Raw genomic sequence first — 19,194 nt, forward strand, 5'->3', positions numbered from 1 at the left:
ATAATTCTTCAATATTAACCAATTGGCATGATCGATTAGGACATCCTGGTTCAACAATGATGCGAAGAATTATAGAAAATACACATGGTCATCCATTGAAAGACCAGAAGATCTTTCAGAATAATAAGTTTCAATGTAAAGCATGTTCTCTTGGAAAACTTATTATAAGACCATCACCAGCCAAAATCCAAACTGAATCACCAATGTTTCTTGAACGTATTCAGGGTGATATTTGTGGACCAATCCATCCACCATGTGGACCATTCAGATACTTTATGGTATTGATTGATGCCTCCAGCAGATGGTCACATGTATGTTTATTGTCAACTCGAAATGTTGCATTTGCAAGATTACTTGCTCAAATAATAAAATTGAGGAATCAATTTCCCGATTATACAATCAAGAAAATTAGACTTGATAATGCTGGTGAATTTACTTCCCAGACTTTCAATGATTATTGTATGTCTATGGGAATCATTGTTGAGCATCCTGTTGCTCATGTACATACTCAAAATGGATTGGCTGAATCATTGATTAAACGTCTGCAAATGATTGCTAGACCAATGATTATGAAAACAAAGCTCCCTATTTCTATATGGGGACATGCAATTTTACATGCTGCTTCATTAATTCGCATCAGACCAAGTGCATATCATAAATACTCCCCATTGCAGCTTGCATTTGGTAAAGAACCAGACATTTCTCATCTGAGAATTTTTGGATGTATGGTGTATGTGCCTATTGCACCACCTCAACGAAAGAAAATGGGACCTCAAAGAAAGATTGGAATTTATATTGGTTATGATAGTCCATCGATCATTCGATATCTTGAACCACAGACAGGCGACGTGTTCACAGCACGTTTTGCTGATTGTCATTTTAATGAGGAAATCTTCCCAATGTTAGGGGGAGAACAGAAACATACCGAAAAAGAAATTACATGGTATGTATCATCATTGTTACATCTGGATCCAAGAACAAAACAATGTGAAAAAGATGTACAGCAAATTGTGCACTTGCAAAGAATAGCAAATCAAATACCAGATGCATTTGCAGACACAAAAGGGGTAACTAAATCATATATACATGCTGCAAATGCCCCTGCTCGAATTGAAATTCCGAAGAAACAAATTGAAGATAGTCATGATGTCATTAAACGCCTGAAGCGTGGAAGGCCAGTTGGTTCCAAGGATAAAAATCCTCGAAAAAGAAAATTCATAGAGAAACACAATGATCACAAAATAGAGAATGATGTTCCTGAAGAAACACATAATGATCACAAAATAGAGAATGATGTTCCTGAAGAAACACATGATGATGAAAATGTTTTGTCAGAACCACAAACTGACGAGAATCATGAAATCTCTATCAATTATATTAATACTGGAAAAATATGGAACCGAAAAGATATAGAAGAAATTGATGATATATTTTCTTATAATGTGGCAATCGACATCATAAATGATAATGAAGATCATGAACCAAAATCTTTTGGTGAATGTAAAAATCGGCAGGATTGGATAAAATGGAAAGATGCCATCCAGGTTGAATTGGATTCGCTAAATAAACGTAATGTTTTTGGACCTATAGTCCTTACACCTGAAGGTGTAAAACCTGTTGGATACAAATGGGTTTTTATTCGAAAGCGAAATGAGAAAAATGAAATAGTAAGATATAAAGCTCGACTTGTTGCACAAGGTTTTTCTCAAAGGCCTGGAATTGATTATGAAGAAACGTATTCTCCTGTGATGGATGCAATTACGTTTCGGTATTTGATTAGCTTGGCAGTATCTGAAAATTTAGAAATGCGTCTTATGGATGTTGTTACAGCCTACTTATATGGATCACTTGATAGTAATATATATATGAAAATCCCTGAAGGATTTAAGATGCCTGAAGCACAAAGTTCAAAACCCAGAGAATGTTATTCTGTGAAATTACTAAGATCATTATATGGGTTGAAGCAATCCGGCAGAATGTGGTATAATAGGCTAAGTGATCACTTGATGAAAAAGGGATATGTAAATAATTCAATATGCCCTTGTGTTTTCATTAAGAAAACAACATCCGGATGCGTAATTATTGCTGTATATGTTGATGATTTAAACATCATTGGAACAAATAAGGAAATTCAAGAAGTTGTGTCATACTTGAAAGAAGAATTTGAAATGAAGGATCTTGGAAAAACCAAGTATTGTCTGGGTTTACAAATTGAACAAAAAGAATGTGGAATATTTGTTCACCAGACAAATTATACAGAAAAGATCCTTAAACGTTTTAATATGGACAAATCAAATCCTTTAAGTACTCCAATGGTTGTTAGATCATTAAACATAGAAAAGGATCCATTCCGTCCATGTGAAGATGATGAAGATATTCTTGGTCCAGAAGTACCATATTTAAGTGCTATCGGATCCCTTATGTATCTTACAAATTGTACAAGGCCTGATATATCTTTTGCCGTAAATTTATTGGCAAGATTTAGCACATATCCAACAAAGAGACACTGGAACGGAATTAAACATATATTCCGTTATCTACGAGGAACGACAGACTTGGGACTTCTGTATTCAAAAGATGTTAATCCAAGTATAATTGGTTATGCCAATGCTGGATACTTATCTGATCCACACAAGGCACGTTCCCAAACTGGATATGTATTTACTCGTGCTGGCACAGCAATTCTTGACGTTCACAGAAACAAACACTCGTAACAACTTCATCAAATCATGCCGAGATTATTGCACTACATGAAGCAAGCCGTGAATGTGTGTGGTTAAAATCAATGACCCAACATATCCAAATCTCATGCGGATTATCATTCGACGAGAAGCCTGTGATACTATATGAAGATAATGTTGCATGTGTTGCTCAAATGAAAGAAGGATACATAAAAAGCGACAGAACTAAACATATTCCTCCTAAGTTCTTCGCATTCACCAAGGAGCTTGAGAAGAATAAATGTATTGATGTTCGTCACATTCAATCAAGTGAAAACTCATCAGATCTCTTCACAAAGGCACTTCCTACGACAATATTCAGAAAGCACATATATAATATTGGGATGCGCAATCTACGAAATTTGTGAAGAATTGTTCGTATCAACATGAGGGGGAGTTTACGTGACTGCACTCTTTTTCCCTTACTATGGTTTTTATCCCAATGGGTTTTTCCTAGTAAGGTTTTTAATGAGGCAGTACAAAAACACGTAATGAAGACATCATCGTATCATGATCATCATCACAAGGGGGAGTGTTGAAAATTAATATTTAAAATGTGTATGTTGAATATTTGAATGTTGAATATTTGAATGTTGAAAATAAGAGTTGTAAATATTGAAAATTAGTGTGTGATGATGTAGGTAATGATGATTTTATTTTTGGATTATTTGTAAAGATTTTCTATAAATATATCTCTCATTTGTGAAGAAAATCATAATTGAGTTGAGAAAAAAATATTATAAAGTGTGTAGTGTGATAATTTTGAGAGTTTGAGATTTTTACTTTTTACCGTAAATTTTTACTTTTTCACAACAGTATTTAATATAATTACATATCTTTATCAAAATAATAATTCGAAACTATAATAAATTTTATTAATCAACTGATAATTATATCATAATTTATATGCATAAAATTCATTATTTAACTCACCTACTCCTCCGTCCCAGACCGCAAGACTTGGTCTACCAACTTGTAAACATGAGATTCAACCATTCATCCATAAACACAATGTCCCACCATTGAGTAATTAAAATTTATGAACAAGTGTACGTGTGATAGAAGAAGAAGCTTTGAGAATGAAGATATTCTTTCTTCTTCTTCTTCTTCCTCTTCCTCTTGTTTATCTTTCTTTCAACGTTTCTTGTTCTACAGCAGCAACGGATTCTGTATACAACTCCTATGTACAATGTTTTACGGATGAAAATAATGTCTCAGATTCCCAAATCTCTGCAGTTATCTTCAATCCCGCAAATCCTTCTTTCACCTCTCTTCTCCAATCCTACATTCGAAACCGCCGCTTCAACCTATCCACCACCCCCAAGCCCGTCTTCATTGTTACTCCGACGGAGCTTTCCCACGTCAGCGCCGCCGTCCTCTGCGCCAAGAAACTGGGACTGCAGCTTAAGATCCGCAGCGGCGGACATGATTACGAGGGAATCTCCTACGTGTCTGAGACCATGTTCCTTATACTCGATATGTTCAATCTACGTTCGATTGACATCAACATGGAAGATGAAACTGCCTGGGTTCAGTCCGGAGCTTTGCTAGGTGAACTGTACTACAGGATCTGGGAAAAGAGCAAAGTCCACGGGTTCCCGGCTGGGGTCTGCCCCACTGTTGGGGTCGGTGGTCACATCAGCGGCGCTGGCTACGGCAACTTGCTGCGCAAGTACGGGCTTACAGTAGATCATGTGATTGACGCGCAGATTGTGACTGCGAAAGGAAGTGTTTTAGACCGTCGAGCCATGGGAGAAGACCTTTTCTGGGCCATTCGCGGAGGCGGCGGCGCGAGTTTTGGTGTCATTCTGGCTTACAAAATAAAACTAGTCTCGGTGCCACCAATTGTTACCGTTTTCAGGATTATAAAAGGTTTGGACCAGAATTCGACTGAAGCGCTAATTCAATACCAACTAATTGCAGACAAGATTGACAATGATCTCTTCATCAGGGTTCTCTTGCAGCCAGTTACCAAGAAGAAAACTCGAACTGTTCGAACAACGTTCATCGGCATGTTCCTCGGTGATTCTGCCAGGCTATTATCTGTCACGGATTCAGGATTCCCGGAATTGGGGCTGACCAAACTCGATTGTAAAGAAATGTCATGGATTGATTCAGTTCTGTATTGGGCTAATTTCGGAAACACCACCACTCCAAGTGCTCTTTTAAGCAGAACCCCAGGTTCCGTCAACTTCTTGAAACGCAAATCAGATTACGTGAAGACACCCATCTCCAGGTCGGGCCTGGAATCTCTATTCAATAAGATTGTGGAGATGGGTAAAGTAGGGCTTGTTTTCAATTCTTATGGTGGGAGAATGAGTGAAATCCCGGAATCAGAAACCCCGTTTCCTCATCGAGCTGGTAACCTTTTCAAGATTCAGTATTCTGTAAATTGGAAAGAAGAAGGTGAAGCAGCAAACAAGAATTTCATCGATCAGGCTAGACAATTGTACGATTTCATGGAGCCTTTCGTTTCGAGCAATCCAAGAGAAGCATACCTCAATTACAGAGACTTGGATATTGGCACAACTGACAACGGTAATAACAGCTACAATGAAGGAAAAATTTACGGGATGAAATATTTCAAGAGCAATTTCGACAGGCTGGTGAAGATCAAGACTGCTTTTGATCCAGACAATGTGTTTAGGAATGAACAAAGCATACCGACACTGGCTTCTCCTCAAGAAGAAAACAAAGGGAGGCATTTTAGTGCTGCATCATTGAAATTATCACTGCTTATCCAATGCTTGACTGCACTAAGTCTTGGGAATTTTGCACATGTTTGCCATGCAATATATAGCTTAATTAGTAAATAATATACGTCAAATTCTTTTTCAATGTATGCATTATGCATATTTCAATGGCTTTTTCCAATTATACGAAAGAAGTTGATTGTTGATAAAAAAAACTTATTCTGGAATGGAAGAAGACTTCTCCTTTGGATCGACAACCTACGCCATTGGATGTATCCTAAGAACAATGCCTTAAGGTTGCATTAACCGTAATTCAACACTCAGAATATGCAGAGAGAGATTTTGTTCGACACTCGCTCAGAATATGCATTTCACTCTGACTAATATTTTCGGCCAACCAAACAAGCAACCCTGACTTTTTTAAACCGACACTTGTCTGATGATTATGAGATGCAACAATACAAGCAATCCTTTCTCTTCTGAGCTATATGCGAAGTTGCAGAAACTTTAACAGCCTTAGATGAATCCCATGTCCAGTTCATTTTATAAAGCAGTAGATTGTTTGGAGGGAATTCACAGTAGGGGGTGATGATCTTATATAAGAAAAAAGAATTTCTTGATACTTTTCCTCTTCTTCATTCTGCAGTAACTAAATGCCATTTTTTTGATACTTTATCAATTAAAAGAGAGGTTTTGTACAGTATTGAATGCAGAAAAGTATTTGGGGTAGATAAATTCATGTTCCTCCCACTAATTCAATCCATTTATTTTTTAGTCGTGGATGCCCCACATGTTCTTTGATTCCCTTGCTTTTGCTGCTTTTTTTTTTCCTGTTGTTTATTGATTCCTTTTCTCTGATTTTCATCGTTTATTTTGAACTCCCACCATTACAGTACCCCAGGCTCAAATATCACAGCAAAAATCATCCATAAAATTTTTTAATTTCCTCCATGTAAACACACAATCCAATCACTATCTTTGGCTGAAACAAGATGGCCTTGTCATTAGTAGGTAAGGTCATAATTTACTACAAAGTCTCCAAGTTATTCTCGACCGCCATTCATGCCGGTTCAAATGCACCATAGTGCGTAGGCGAATATGAAATTTTATCCAAAAAGTTTACATTTACTTTACTTTTAAGGTTTATCCTTGACCACTGTATTCACGTTTGACTTAATGAGCAAGGAGTTAAATCACACAAACACAACATTTTGGGATTTACAGCAAAATAGAATATTACCATTTTGTTTTTTCTACTTAAATTGTTTGCTGGATGTGACTAGAGTCGTTTTCCCATTCAATAGAGTGTGTTATTTTCCTCACTTTAGACATCCTTAAAGCAACAAATGAACATGAATTTGTAATTTAGAAGGCAAGATCGGAAATTCAGGCAGAAAACCTCGGTTTTGAAGTCAAAAAGTACTCAGATACTTGGAAATTCATTAAGCATAAACTAATGTTGATTTTCTTACCTCATCATTATATTCCTAAATCACCCACCTGACAAGTATTGAACCATGACATTCACATTATATCATATAGAGTCATCAAGAAACCACAAAGTCCATAAATACCTCAGTCCCCCCCTTCATACGTTACACACAACTAAAAAATTGCATTACATCAGTGAAAAAAACTCTATCATGGGATCCTCAACCTGTTTATTTCTTACACTGAACACGATTCTGCTCTTTTCTTCATTGGTTGCTTCGCAACAAAATCTTGAAAAACTCTACCAGTGCATTTCTCTAAATTCCGACCAGTCTATCCCATTTTCAACAGCTTTCTTTGCCCCAAACAATGCTTCATTCAACTCCATCTTACAATCTTCTGCACAAAACTTGAGGTACTTGCTACCTTCCGTGCCTAAACCTCAGTTGATCTTCACTCCGTTGACCGAAAATCATGTTCAAGCAGCTGTCATTTGTGCGAAAGAGCTTGATATCCAGTTCAGAGTGAGAAGCGGAGGCCATGATTATGAAGGCCTTTCTTACACGTCAGAACTGGAACAACCATTCATACTTGTAGACCTTTCGAAACTTCGATCTATTGCTGTAGATATCCAGGATAACAGTGCATGGGTTCAGGCTGGTGCAACAAATGGTGAACTTTATTACAGAATTTCACAGAAAAGCAAGACTCATGGGTTCCCTGCTGGACTTTGCCCCAGCTTAGGAATTGGAGGGCACATAACTGGAGGAGCATATGGTACCTTGATGAGGAAATATGGGCTAGGAGCGGATAATGTGATCGATGCACGAATAGTCGATGCCAGTGGCAGGATTCTTGAGAGGGATTCTATGGGGGAAGACCTTTTCTGGGCTATTAGAGGAGGCGGTGGAGCTAGTTTCGGGGTGATTCTTGCATGGAAGGTAAGACTCGTTCCTGTTCCAGCAACTGTCACAGTTTTCACCATTCCGAAGACCTTGGAACAGAATGCAACAAAAATTCTCCACAAGTGGCAACTAGTTGCTGAGAATATTGATGAAGATCTCTTCATCAGAGTTATAATACAAGTTGTAGATGATGCACAGAAAGGTGAAAGAACTATCCAAACTGCTTATAATGCTATGTTTATTGGAAGAACAGAGAGGCTTCTCCAGGTGATGAATGAAAGCTTCCCCGAATTGGGATTGACCCGAAAAGATTGCACCGAAATGAGTTGGATTCAATCAGTGCTTTACATTGCTGGTTATCCGAAAAATACGCCACCTGAAGTTTTGCTCCAAGGAAAGTCTTTATTTAAGAACTACTTCAAAGCCAAATCAGACTTTATCAAAGAGCCAATACCAGAGACCGGGCTTGAAGGGTTGTGGAAAAGAATACTCGAAGAAGATTCAGCATTGATGATATGGAATCCATATGGTGGAATGATGAGCAAGATATCAGAATCCGAAATCCCTTTCCCTCACAGAAAAGGGGTTCTTTTCATGATACAGTATCTAACACTTTGGAATGATGAAAAGCCCGAATCCGAAGCCAAGCACATGGACTGGATAAGGAAGCTTTATAATTACATGGCCTCTTATGCTTCCATGCTTCCAAGAGAAGCCTATGTGAATTATAGAGATCTTGATTTGGGAGTGAACAAGAATGGTACAAGTTTCATAACATCAATTTCGTGGGGTACCAAATACTTTAAGGACAATTTTAACAGACTGTTGAAGGTGAAGACTAAGGTTGATCCTGATAATTTCTTCAGACATGAACAGAGCATTCCAACTCTTTCATTGATGAATCAGAGAACAGGAAGAGAATGATTCACTAAAAATTAGTTTGTTATATATCCTGACTACGACTTAAGATATGCTGCAACTGAATCCCTTTTTATAATCTGTTTTGTGTTCTATTTGCAGTTTGATTGTCCTAAAAGTTTTATGTATCACTTCTTGTAATTGGATTTTCGATAATATTCCAGCTAGTACTTCAAACATTTTACATGAGTTCATTTCAAAATTGAACAAAAAGTGATAATTTTTACCCTCGGGTGATCCTGTTTCTTGAAGTATTTATTTGGATCGTCGAGTGGCATCTGTTATGTGTTCTGTAGTGTATAGGTACATATGCAAACAATGGCGAAACATTTAAAAAAAAAGAACAACAAATGGCCAAGTCGAGGAGCTTAAACTGTATCATTTCTGCAAATGGGGCATGAACTGTGAGTCCTCAGCCACAGGTCTATGCAGCTCTCGTGGAAGCAATGCCCACACTGAATAATGCTTTTCACAGTCTCCGTGGGATTGTATTCTTCCAAACATATTGGACAAGTTGTGCTATTAGGCCCCGGGATCCGTCGACTTTCTCCGAGGCGAATTGTTTTGAATCTATTTACGGCAGTATTATTACCAGAGCCTGCTGTCACATTGGAGGGTGGGGGCGGCGGTGCTCTCCAAACAGGGAGGTTTATTTGGTTTCTGTTTCGACTTCGAGCTACGCGAGCAACTCGGTCAGCTACCCTTCTTATAATCTTCCTTATCCAACGTATGAAACAGATTAATGCCAGAATCAATCCATACAGCAGAAAACCAAATATATTCGGTAGGATAATGCTTAAGAAAACAACCAGCACAACATAGCCTGTAAATAAAAATGCGCCAATTATCAACTGCAGACATATAAATGAAGAATTACGTTCTAAATTTTAAGTTTTTTATTCCGGCGCAAATTTCCATGTACAAGATGAAACTAGGGACATCGGCACATCAAGAATCAAGAAAGTGAAAAAGATCGAATTTTTCACCTGCCCCGTGGCGTTTTTTCTTGACACAAGCTTCGCAAGTCGTTACATTCCATTTCAACATAAGATCGCCATCGAATCCATTGAATTCATACTGAAGGGGCGACGAAACCGGGACAGGCACAGTTACCATCACATTGCATCCTAAAGAAATGATCTCTTCTGCACGTGATATCGATGAAGTTGCCAATACGGAGAACGTGGAGTTGCTCAGGCAACCGACAGCGGTGTAATTACTCGAACTTAAATTCCCTCGAGGACAGCCGAAAAACGTGTAGTTCTGATAGCTCACAGCTATGAGAGGGGAATACGAAAGGCCTGGACTCAAGAACCTGCTGGCGAGGCAATTAGCATTAGTAGGATAGAGTTGTATTACATCGGCTGAATAGTTGATATCCCTTACATATAAATCCCCGGAAGAAGGAAGATTCAGAAGAGGGACACCTTGCGCATCGCTGCACGTTAAATTTAAGGCAAGATAGTCACAACCCTTTTGGTTTTGGCCCTGTAACTGGAAAGGGTACCGTATAGGCAAGCTTTTGTTTCCACAAAATGAATTGGGGCAACCTTTGGAATGAACAACGGGGAAGATTAAGAAAACAAGAAAAGTTATGGAAATCTGATTCGTTCTGGGCATCGAATGATGTAAGTATGAAGACTCGAAACTATTACAGGGAAAATGTAATGCTCTATGTGCATTTTTATCGAATTATTAGCGCCTAAATCTGTCGAAATCAACGGTTGACTTGAGATGGTATCATTGATCAAAACTCATAAACCCCATAATCGATAATATTAAATTATTAAAAATAATCTATTAAATACATTAAAGCTCAATAATTTGAAATTTTAATTCATCATTTTATTTTGAATTTAACATAATAAACAACTCATTATACATAATTATTTATATATAAACTCATATAAATAAAATTGATCCATATTAAACATAGAAAGTTGCATGGGAAGTGACAGGAGAATGAGCTTTGATTTGTTCCAAATGATGTCCAATATGATATGCCAAGAGCTAGATAATTGTTTTTAATGGTACGACCACGCTATTCACGCCGCATACACTCGTTTTCTTTTTTAAATTAAATAATTAATTATTTAACTAGGTGAGACCGAGTNTCAGAATTATAAGATTTATATTTGATTAAATTGTATGATATTAATTTTTTTTTGAAATTTTGGACAGTGTGGAGAAATAAAATTTTGAGAAAATGAATAAAAATGCAGAATATTTTTGTGTTTCGTAACCTCATACCAAAATCGACGACCAAAATCTCGTTTCCCACATGAATATTTGGGTAAATACAATTTCAGCCCGAATGCATATATTTAATAATACGAGAATTTCTTGGGCTTGTTCCGAAATTTTCATGTTTTATTCATTGGGCCTTTGGCCTCGTTCTTTTATTACCAATAAAATATACGTACATAGACGGAAAAGATTTCGGTAATAAAAAAAATCAGTCGATCTATATATAATATAATTCACAATATTTATATAACGAAAAAAAATACAATTAGCCGATGAAACATCTGGAAAAAAAATTTTTAAATTTAAAACGAGTTCTCGAATTTGAAACCAATTATTACAAACTCGTACATTTACTAAAAAAACACATTTACATGTATAAAAATCAAGAATGACACATCATTCCAAAAAGTATTCAGCGTTGTTTGTTGTCCTCTAATCGTAGATTAGCTGTCGAAAACAATTCTAGTTTTGTTTGGTAATGTTTACAACTTGACTTGGTCCTTTAATCAAATGGTGTTTCTTTCATCAAAAAAAAAAAAAAAATTTTGCATGTCTATTTCCTTTTACATTTTCAGTCCATTCATTTGGTTCAGTTTCTTATTCTTTTTTTCCTCGAGGAGACGGTCTCACGGGTTGTATTTTGTGAGACGTATCTCTTATTTGGGTCATCCGTTAATGTAACAGTGATCATTGTTTTTATCATGTATATATGTAATATCTTTAAGGTGGATTGAACTAAACCGTCGAATTAATAGGTCATATAAGGAAAAAATGAAGATCAGATGGTGTTTAGTTTGAGTAAATCAAGGATAACATTTGGACCAATTCAGTTCCCCCCATAAATTTTCTTGTTCAAAGGACTAAAAACAACCGTAAAATCTAAAAAGCAATAATTAATTAGGAGAGGAGATATCATGCATGATGTTCTCACGAAAGAATGGCCGGCCATCTTTTCAATTATATATATATAAAAGTTCCAAATGAATTATGAATTTAAAATTATATATTTGTGTGTGTGTGTGTGTTTTTTTTTTTGTATTTCGTCATTAGTGATGTTAAAGTTATTTAGGTAATTGTATTTATTAGGTTTTTATCGTATTAAGTTTCTCATGACTTATTTTAATAAATATTCATAATTTTCATCAAATTTGTTCGGGTTGGATTCGGGTTGAACAATTTTTGAATAGTATTATTGCTCAATCCAACCCAACCCACTCGAATTGACACCCCTATTTCTAATGCATTTTGGAGATTTTGTTTGAAATTTTTTTGTTCACTTCTTTCATTAATTATTAAATATTATTTAATTAATTGATTTGTGGTAAATTTTTGTTTTTATTAATAGTTAATGTGTGTTTATAAATCTTTATTGTTACTTGTAAATGTGTGTATTATTTATTTATCATGGTTCTATTTGATGTGTTAAATAATGCATTGATTGATTTTTATTTTCTTCCGTGCATTTATATTTTAATTTTTACTGTTTATAAAATTATTTTAGTTTTATTTGATGTAATTTGATTATTTCATGAATAAAATACTTTGATCGGTTGGACTTTCATAATAGTTTCATTGGACGTGTTTTTTTTTTTTTTTTTTTTTTTTTTTTTTTTTTTTTTTTNTAAATAGTGTATTAATTGTTTTCCATTTTATTTCCTGCATTTGTGGTTTAAGTGTGCATGTACTTATTTGGTTTTATTTATTTAATTTCCAATCAAATTAATATTGTTGGTTTTATTTAATTTAACTTGATTATTTAATAATTTAGTAATGCATTGATCGGTTGGACTATAATAATAATAATTAGGGGTGGGTACGGTACGATATACCGAATGTTAGGTATACTGAATGTTCGGTATACCGAATTTTCGATATGAAAAAGTTCATACCGGATACCGTACCGACACCGAAAAAATGTCGGTATACTGAAAATACCGACATTTTTTCGGTATACCGAACTTAAATTTTAAAAAATAAAAATAAAAAAATTATTTTCGGTATTTCGGTATATACCGAAAATAAAATATTTACTTACCGATACCGGTACCGAAAATTTCGGTATATTGATTTTTTCAGTAATTTCGATATTTTTTCGGTACGATATTTCGGTATATTTTCCCAGTCCTAATAATAATAATATGTATCTATATCTACCAATATTTTATATCTATATTTGTTTTATATAAAAGTTTTACGTGGAGATTGTTAAGATCATTTTATATATTTGTTAGCTTCATGTTTATTTATGATGATATATGGATATTTGTGTTCATTAAATTTATTTAGTGGGGGAATTAAATGCTTTTATATATGGTGGGGTTTGAGTACTGATTGGTTGCACACTTGCATGTAAACTTATTATGAAGTAATCAAAACTAATTTATGAGCAACCAAATGAATGGACATTGTAGCAATTAAGACAGTGAAATCTAATTATTTATTTATTAAAAATTTACATGAAAAGCAAAGAAAATTAAGAAAAATAATTTTAAACAAATTTTTATTTTATCGACTAAGTAAGACAACTTGTGTATGATAACAATTTGTATTCCAAAATAATAATAAAAGTCATGTGAATGAATTGGAATATTTATTGTAACATATATTAAATTATTGCAGTAACTTAATTATTTCAATTGTTACCATACATTTTTTGTTGTTAAACTTAACTTATAATTATTCAACATTCTTTGCACAATGAAAATTCTTTGCATACAATGAAAACTAAATACTAAAATTAGCTCGTCTGGAATAAGTGGGAAGGTGAAATCAAACGACATACATACATACATACATATTATGTGAGGAAAAATATGCAAGATTAAAACTAAAATAGTTGTTTTATGACTGGTTCACATTGATTGTAAGATACACAATCATCATTTTTATTTATCAGATTAACCAATTTTATTTCAAATCAAATAGTTTTAACGTTCAAGACACATTCTAGCATATATAAAAGTTCAACATTTAAATCTCAAACTTTTTGAGAAATATATGATTAGTCTAGCTAATCAACGTTTCAAAATATATGATAATCGCCTGCAATTTGCCTTGTTTAATTTCGAGTCCAATGCATGCAAAAGTTTACATTGTGGAACAGATGTTAATCAACAGAAAATATATATATATATATATTTTTGTTAGCCAGGTTCATATATCCATGGCTTAATGAGGAAAAGAACTCCCAAACATTTATTGTGTAGAATTTTTGTTGTCTTCTCCAGGAATTATTCTTGTAATTAAGCCTGAAAAAGTCTTTGGGTTTGGCATTGGACTTCTTCTTGTATCAGTTGTATGGTCAAAGGATCAACACATAGATATATATGGTGAATATGACTTGGTCTTGTGTTGGATATTAGCTGTCAGGTGATAATATATATAAACACATACAAGTCATTAGTCATAGCACCACAACACCTAAATCCTTTGGTATAGTACGTAAAGCTAATCTTGCAGGAAAATGGCGAATTTCATGCTAATTATCGCGATGAATAGCATACTTGCATTTCTCGTCGTCCTAGCCCACGAACCTAGCCCTCTACAAGATTTTTGTGTTGCAGACTTCAATAGCACAGGTCGGTATATATAATCATTAATTAAAAATCAACTCATGTGCTTAATTCTAACGTACTTCATGTGTATGTATTGACTTTGCTAAACTTGTTCATATATGTGTACCATGGCATGCAGTGAGGGTGAATGGGTTTGCTTGCCTAGACCCCAAGCAAGTAACAGCCGATCACTTCCTTTTCAGAGGCCTTAACATACCAGGAAACACATCTAACCCATTGGGCTCCTTCGTAAACCGGCCAACTGTGTTTGAAATCCCCGGCCTCAACACCCTCGGCATCTCCACCGTTCGTGTCGACTACGCCCCAGGCGGGGTGGTACCACCGCACCGACACCCACGAGCCTCCGAAATACTGACGGTGCTGGAAGGCAAGGTGTTTGTTGGCTTCGTCACATCAGACCCCGAAAACAGGCTTGTTTCGAAAACACTGGACAAGGGAGATGTATTTGTTATTCCATTTGGACTGATTCACTTCCAACAAAACGTTGGCCAAGAGAATGCTGTTACGATGGCGTTCTTGAGCAGCCAGAACCCTGGCGTTATCGCCATCGCGAATACCGTTTTCGGGTCGAAACCAGCAATAGACGATCGGGTACTAGCCAAGGCTTTCCGGGTTGATAAGTCGATCGTCCATCAGCTCCAAGCTCCACATCAATAAGATTTTAATTTGGTTCTTGTGATTCGTTTATTATGTTACGTTTTCTCTGCAATGTGTAGATTAAATGCACCTTTAATTTATATTCATTTCAAATATTTCACGTAAGTAATAAATTAATAGTGAATATAAATATCTATATCTAAATATAAATATATCGAATATGTTTGAAAAATTCCCGTCAAAATAATATTAAATTGTAAAAAAAATTTTATCATTACATTTACATATCGCATAAAATTTCGGCAAACGAAAAAGAAATGAATACGTCCGTGATTAAATGTGAAATTTTTCAATTTTTTTTTTACAATTCAAATTCGAATGTGATATCTTTTAAAATATAAACGACATTTAAGTATCTACATTAATTATATTATTTCATTAAATTTTGGTTATGAATTTGAGTTTTATGTTATTTTTATATTTAATCTCACTATTCACTATCACATTAAATAAAATATAATTTTTTATACAATACTAAGTTTTATAATAATTTTTTAAAAGACTTTCATGAATTTTTTATATATTGAATATCCGTTGTTATTTTTATTATTATGTATTTTAATTAAAACTTTCATATAAATATTTTTAAAATGTTCTAAAACATAATTAAAAATTTTATTTAGAATTTATTCATCTAATAAATTTAAAAAATGTGATTTTTGGAAAGAAAAAAAATTATTTATTGTTTAAATTTTCATATAAAAAAGAATATCTAATTTNAGCGGATAAAGTCTTTGTTTTTTATGCATTAAGTTGTAAGTTAAATTCCTAATTCGATCTTTTCTTATTTATTTTTTTTTTCTATTTATTTTTTAATTCATATATCAAAATTACATTATAGTCTCTCACTATTTTTTATAATTATATTTTCATCTTTATTTAAATTTAAATTAAATAAATTATAAAAAAAAATATTAAACAAGCAGATAACGTATGGTCGATTTACTAAGTATATATTACATTTGAATGTCCTCTGCCCCACCGTTTTTTGTTCTTCCATTCTCCCTGATTTCCTCTTCTCCACTCCCGGGAAAAATAACCAATACGATAGCAAAAGCGCTCATAAATTTCGTCGGAACATAAATATCTAAAAAACAAAACTTGGACAGATTCTCCATTTTCCAGGCACAAAGGATCCTGCGGGAAAATGAGAGAAATCCTTCACATCCAAGGCGGCCAATGCGGTAACCAGATAGGCGCCAAGTTCTGGGAGGTCATCTGCGACGAGCACGCCATAGATCAGACAGGAAAATACGGCGGTGACTCCGAACTCCAGATCGAGCGCGCTAATGTCTATTACAACGAAGCCAGCGGCGGAAGGTTCGTACCACGCGCCGTCCTCATGGACCTAGAGCCTGGTACTATGGACTCCGTTAGGTCTGGCCCTTTCGGCCAGATATTCAGACCTGACAACTTTGTCTTCGGCCAGTCTGGTGCGGGGAATAATTGGGCCAAGGGGCATTACACCGAGGGAGCCGAATTGATTGATGCCGTGTTGGATGTTGTTCGCAAGGAGGCTGAGAATTGTGACTGCTTGCAAGGTAATCCGTCGACTTGGTTGGAGTTGATCTCTAGTTTTCTTTTGTTAGAACGTCATTTGTATAAAGTTCTCGGTGCGATGTTTTCTCAATGTAATTCTTATACTGATAATTAGTTCCCCTTCTAATTTGTTCGTCGATATGAGGCTAGTTTTGTTGGTTCGAGTTGAAATCTTTAAGCCTCTGCAGTGTTATTTTTACACGTATATCTTCTTCTTCTTCTTCTTCTTCTTCTTCTTCTTCTTCTTCTTTCTATTCTCTTTTTTTTTTGTCCCATTTGAGTTTTGGTAATTTTTTACCCTCCAATAGTCAAATATCTTGTGCATCCTTGTTATTCAATTTTTTTTAATCGGCGCTGATTATGCTCGCGTCCTACTTTAGTTGTCTAAGAATGGTTAAGGCTATCTAGCAAGATGTAAGTGCACTATCTTGTACCATATTGTGTTAATGTTGAGGCATGTTATGTACAGGATTTCAAGTGTGTCATTCTTTGGGTGGGGGCACTGGATCTGGTATGGGCACCCTTCTGATCTCCAAGATCAGGGAAGAGTATCCAGACCGCATGATGTTGACGTTTTCAGTCTTTCCTTCACCAAAGGTATCCGACACTGTTGTTGAGCCATATAATGCTACCCTTTCTGTTCATCAACTTGTGGAGAACGCAGATGAGTGTATGGTTTTGGATAACGAGGCTCTTTATGATATCTGTTTCCGTACTCTTAAGCTGTCCACTCCTACATGTAAGCCCATTGATTTTTTATTTTTTTTTTATATTACCATACCTTGCACCGAAATTCAATTAGCATCTGGATAACTGAATACTTATACAATGTTTGCAATTTGTAATGTACTGTTTTTCGATTGCTATAAACTTTGGTCATTCTGTGTTTCAGTCGGTGACCTCAACCATCTGATCTCAGTTACCATGAGTGGTGTCACATGCTGTCTCCGGTTCCCAGGTCAACTGAACTCTGACCTGAGGAAACTTGCTGTTAATCTTATCCCCTTCCCACGTCTTCATTTCTTCATGGTTGGATTTGCACCTCTAATCTCGAGGGGCTCCCAGCAGTACCGGGCTCTTACAGTACCTGAACTAACACAGCAAATGTGGGATGCGAAGAATATGATGTGTGCTGCAGACCCACGCCATGGTCGGTACTTGACTGCCTCAGCCATGTTCCGTGGTAAGATGAGTACCAAAGAAGTTGATGAACAGATGATCAATGTTCAAAACAAGAACTCATCCTACTTTGTTGAATGGATTCCAAACAATGTCAAGTCTAGTGTTTGTGACATCCCACCCACGGGGCTGAAAATGTCATCCACTTTCATTGGGAATTCTACTTCAATTCAGGAGATGTTCAGGCGTGTTAGTGAGCAATTCACTGCTATGTTCAGGCGTAAAGCTTTCTTGCATTGGTACACGGGTGAAGGAATGGATGAAATGGAGTTTACCGAGGCCGAGAGCAACATGAACGATCTTGTTGCAGAATATCAGCAGTACCAGGATGCTACTGCTGCTGATGAATATGATGCTAATGAGGACGAGGAAGCACAAGATGAGGTGTCCGTGTGAAAATGATTTTTCGGCTTGCCACGACGTCTGCAAGTCTTGTTGTCTTTTGATTTTATCTTAGGGTGTGTTGTTGTTGTACTATAGAGATCAGTTTGTGACTTGGTTTGAGATGGTGTGGCAATGTATGTGTGTGTCATTTGATTGAACAACGAAGGTTTGCATTTAGTAATTTCAGATCTGCTACATTTTCGTTTGAAACTGAAGTCCTACTTTGCTTTTACTTGCCAGAATGACGATGAAATGGTCGATTAAAAATGAATTAAAATCAGTAAGACTGGTTACATGTGTACATGGTGAGATTAAACAAATTTACATGTTTCACCTATATAAACAACCAATACATATAATATCTAAGTTTCTGAGAGTGTTTTTATTAGGATTTCAAGATTTAGATTTATTGAGAATGATACTTGTCAATCGAACGTGCAATGCATGTGCATGACATGTTATATTTTTCTTTTTAATAAAATTACTGTCACGCTTAATTACTTAAAGTAGCATAAAGGTATAAACTCGTACAATGGCAAATTTTTTTATGATATGTTTGCTATTTTGATCTTTGATGTTATCAATTTCAATAGTTTTGTATTTTTCGATTTTTTGTATTTTTAATCATTTTTCAATGAGAGTGTTTTTGTGGCACTACACACGTCATCCTGTAATAGTGGCAAGCCAACCTCATATCGAAAAAAGTATTAAATTTGTCAAAAAAATAAAAATAACGGACTAAAATAAAATTTGATAATATAAATGAACAAAACATACCTAACTAAAAAACAATTTCCCCTTTTGATATTTACAAAATTTGATCGATACTCGGTTGCATTGAAAATATCTGCGGCTTTGGAGTTACATAATAAGGACGGCACAATGTTCAAGAATATAATATTTCATCAACTTGCTGTATAAAACCAGCATTAGTTTTTTGAGAAAT

At 35.3% G+C, this 19,194-nt stretch overlaps 5 protein-coding genes across 5 annotated transcripts; 4 read left to right on the top strand and 1 right to left on the bottom strand.

Annotated features, from left to right (window-relative positions):
• Positions 1 to 3,755: 3,755 nt before the first annotated feature.
• On the top strand, positions 3,756 to 5,670 carry LOC140980816 (berberine bridge enzyme-like 21). Its single transcript, XM_073446871.1, has one exon. It carries the CDS (start codon positions 3,800 to 3,802, stop codon positions 5,534 to 5,536), a length of 1,737 nt encoding a protein of 578 aa, XP_073302972.1. The 5' UTR covers positions 3,756 to 3,799; the 3' UTR covers positions 5,537 to 5,670.
• Positions 5,671 to 6,840: 1,170 nt separating this feature from the next.
• Positions 6,841 to 8,844, top strand: LOC140980815 (monolignol oxidoreductase AtBBE-like 15). Its single transcript, XM_073446870.1, has one exon. The coding sequence runs from the start codon at positions 6,931 to 6,933 to the stop codon at positions 8,671 to 8,673; it is 1,743 nt and encodes a 580-aa protein (XP_073302971.1). The 5' UTR covers positions 6,841 to 6,930; the 3' UTR covers positions 8,674 to 8,844.
• A 25-nt stretch (positions 8,845 to 8,869) lies between these two features.
• Positions 8,870 to 10,407, bottom strand: LOC140980817 (putative RING-H2 finger protein ATL21A). Its single transcript, XM_073446872.1, has 2 exons — positions 9,654 to 10,407; positions 8,870 to 9,490 (listed from the first exon to the last, which is right to left on the bottom strand). The coding sequence occupies exons 1-2, from the start codon at positions 10,285 to 10,287 to the stop codon at positions 9,036 to 9,038; spliced, it is 1,089 nt and encodes a 362-aa protein (XP_073302973.1). The 5' UTR covers positions 10,288 to 10,407; the 3' UTR covers positions 8,870 to 9,035.
• A 3,935-nt stretch (positions 10,408 to 14,342) lies between these two features.
• On the top strand, positions 14,343 to 15,203 carry LOC140981347 (putative germin-like protein 2-1). The gene is made up of 2 exons (XM_073447720.1): positions 14,343 to 14,492; positions 14,608 to 15,203. Exons 1-2 carry the CDS (start codon positions 14,378 to 14,380, stop codon positions 15,144 to 15,146), a joined length of 654 nt encoding a protein of 217 aa, XP_073303821.1. The 5' UTR covers positions 14,343 to 14,377; the 3' UTR covers positions 15,147 to 15,203.
• Positions 15,204 to 16,120: 917 nt separating this feature from the next.
• Positions 16,121 to 18,437, top strand: LOC140981447 (tubulin beta-7 chain-like). The gene is made up of 3 exons (XM_073447855.1): positions 16,121 to 16,687; positions 17,155 to 17,424; positions 17,578 to 18,437. Exons 1-3 carry the CDS (start codon positions 16,294 to 16,296, stop codon positions 18,258 to 18,260), a joined length of 1,347 nt encoding a protein of 448 aa, XP_073303956.1. The 5' UTR covers positions 16,121 to 16,293; the 3' UTR covers positions 18,261 to 18,437.
• Positions 18,438 to 19,194: the final 757 nt, after the last annotated feature.

This window comes from Primulina huaijiensis, chromosome 7 (assembly GCF_012295235.1).
Source record: "Primulina huaijiensis isolate GDHJ02 chromosome 7, ASM1229523v2, whole genome shotgun sequence".
Classification (NCBI taxonomy): Eukaryota; Viridiplantae; Streptophyta; class Magnoliopsida; order Lamiales; family Gesneriaceae; genus Primulina; species Primulina huaijiensis.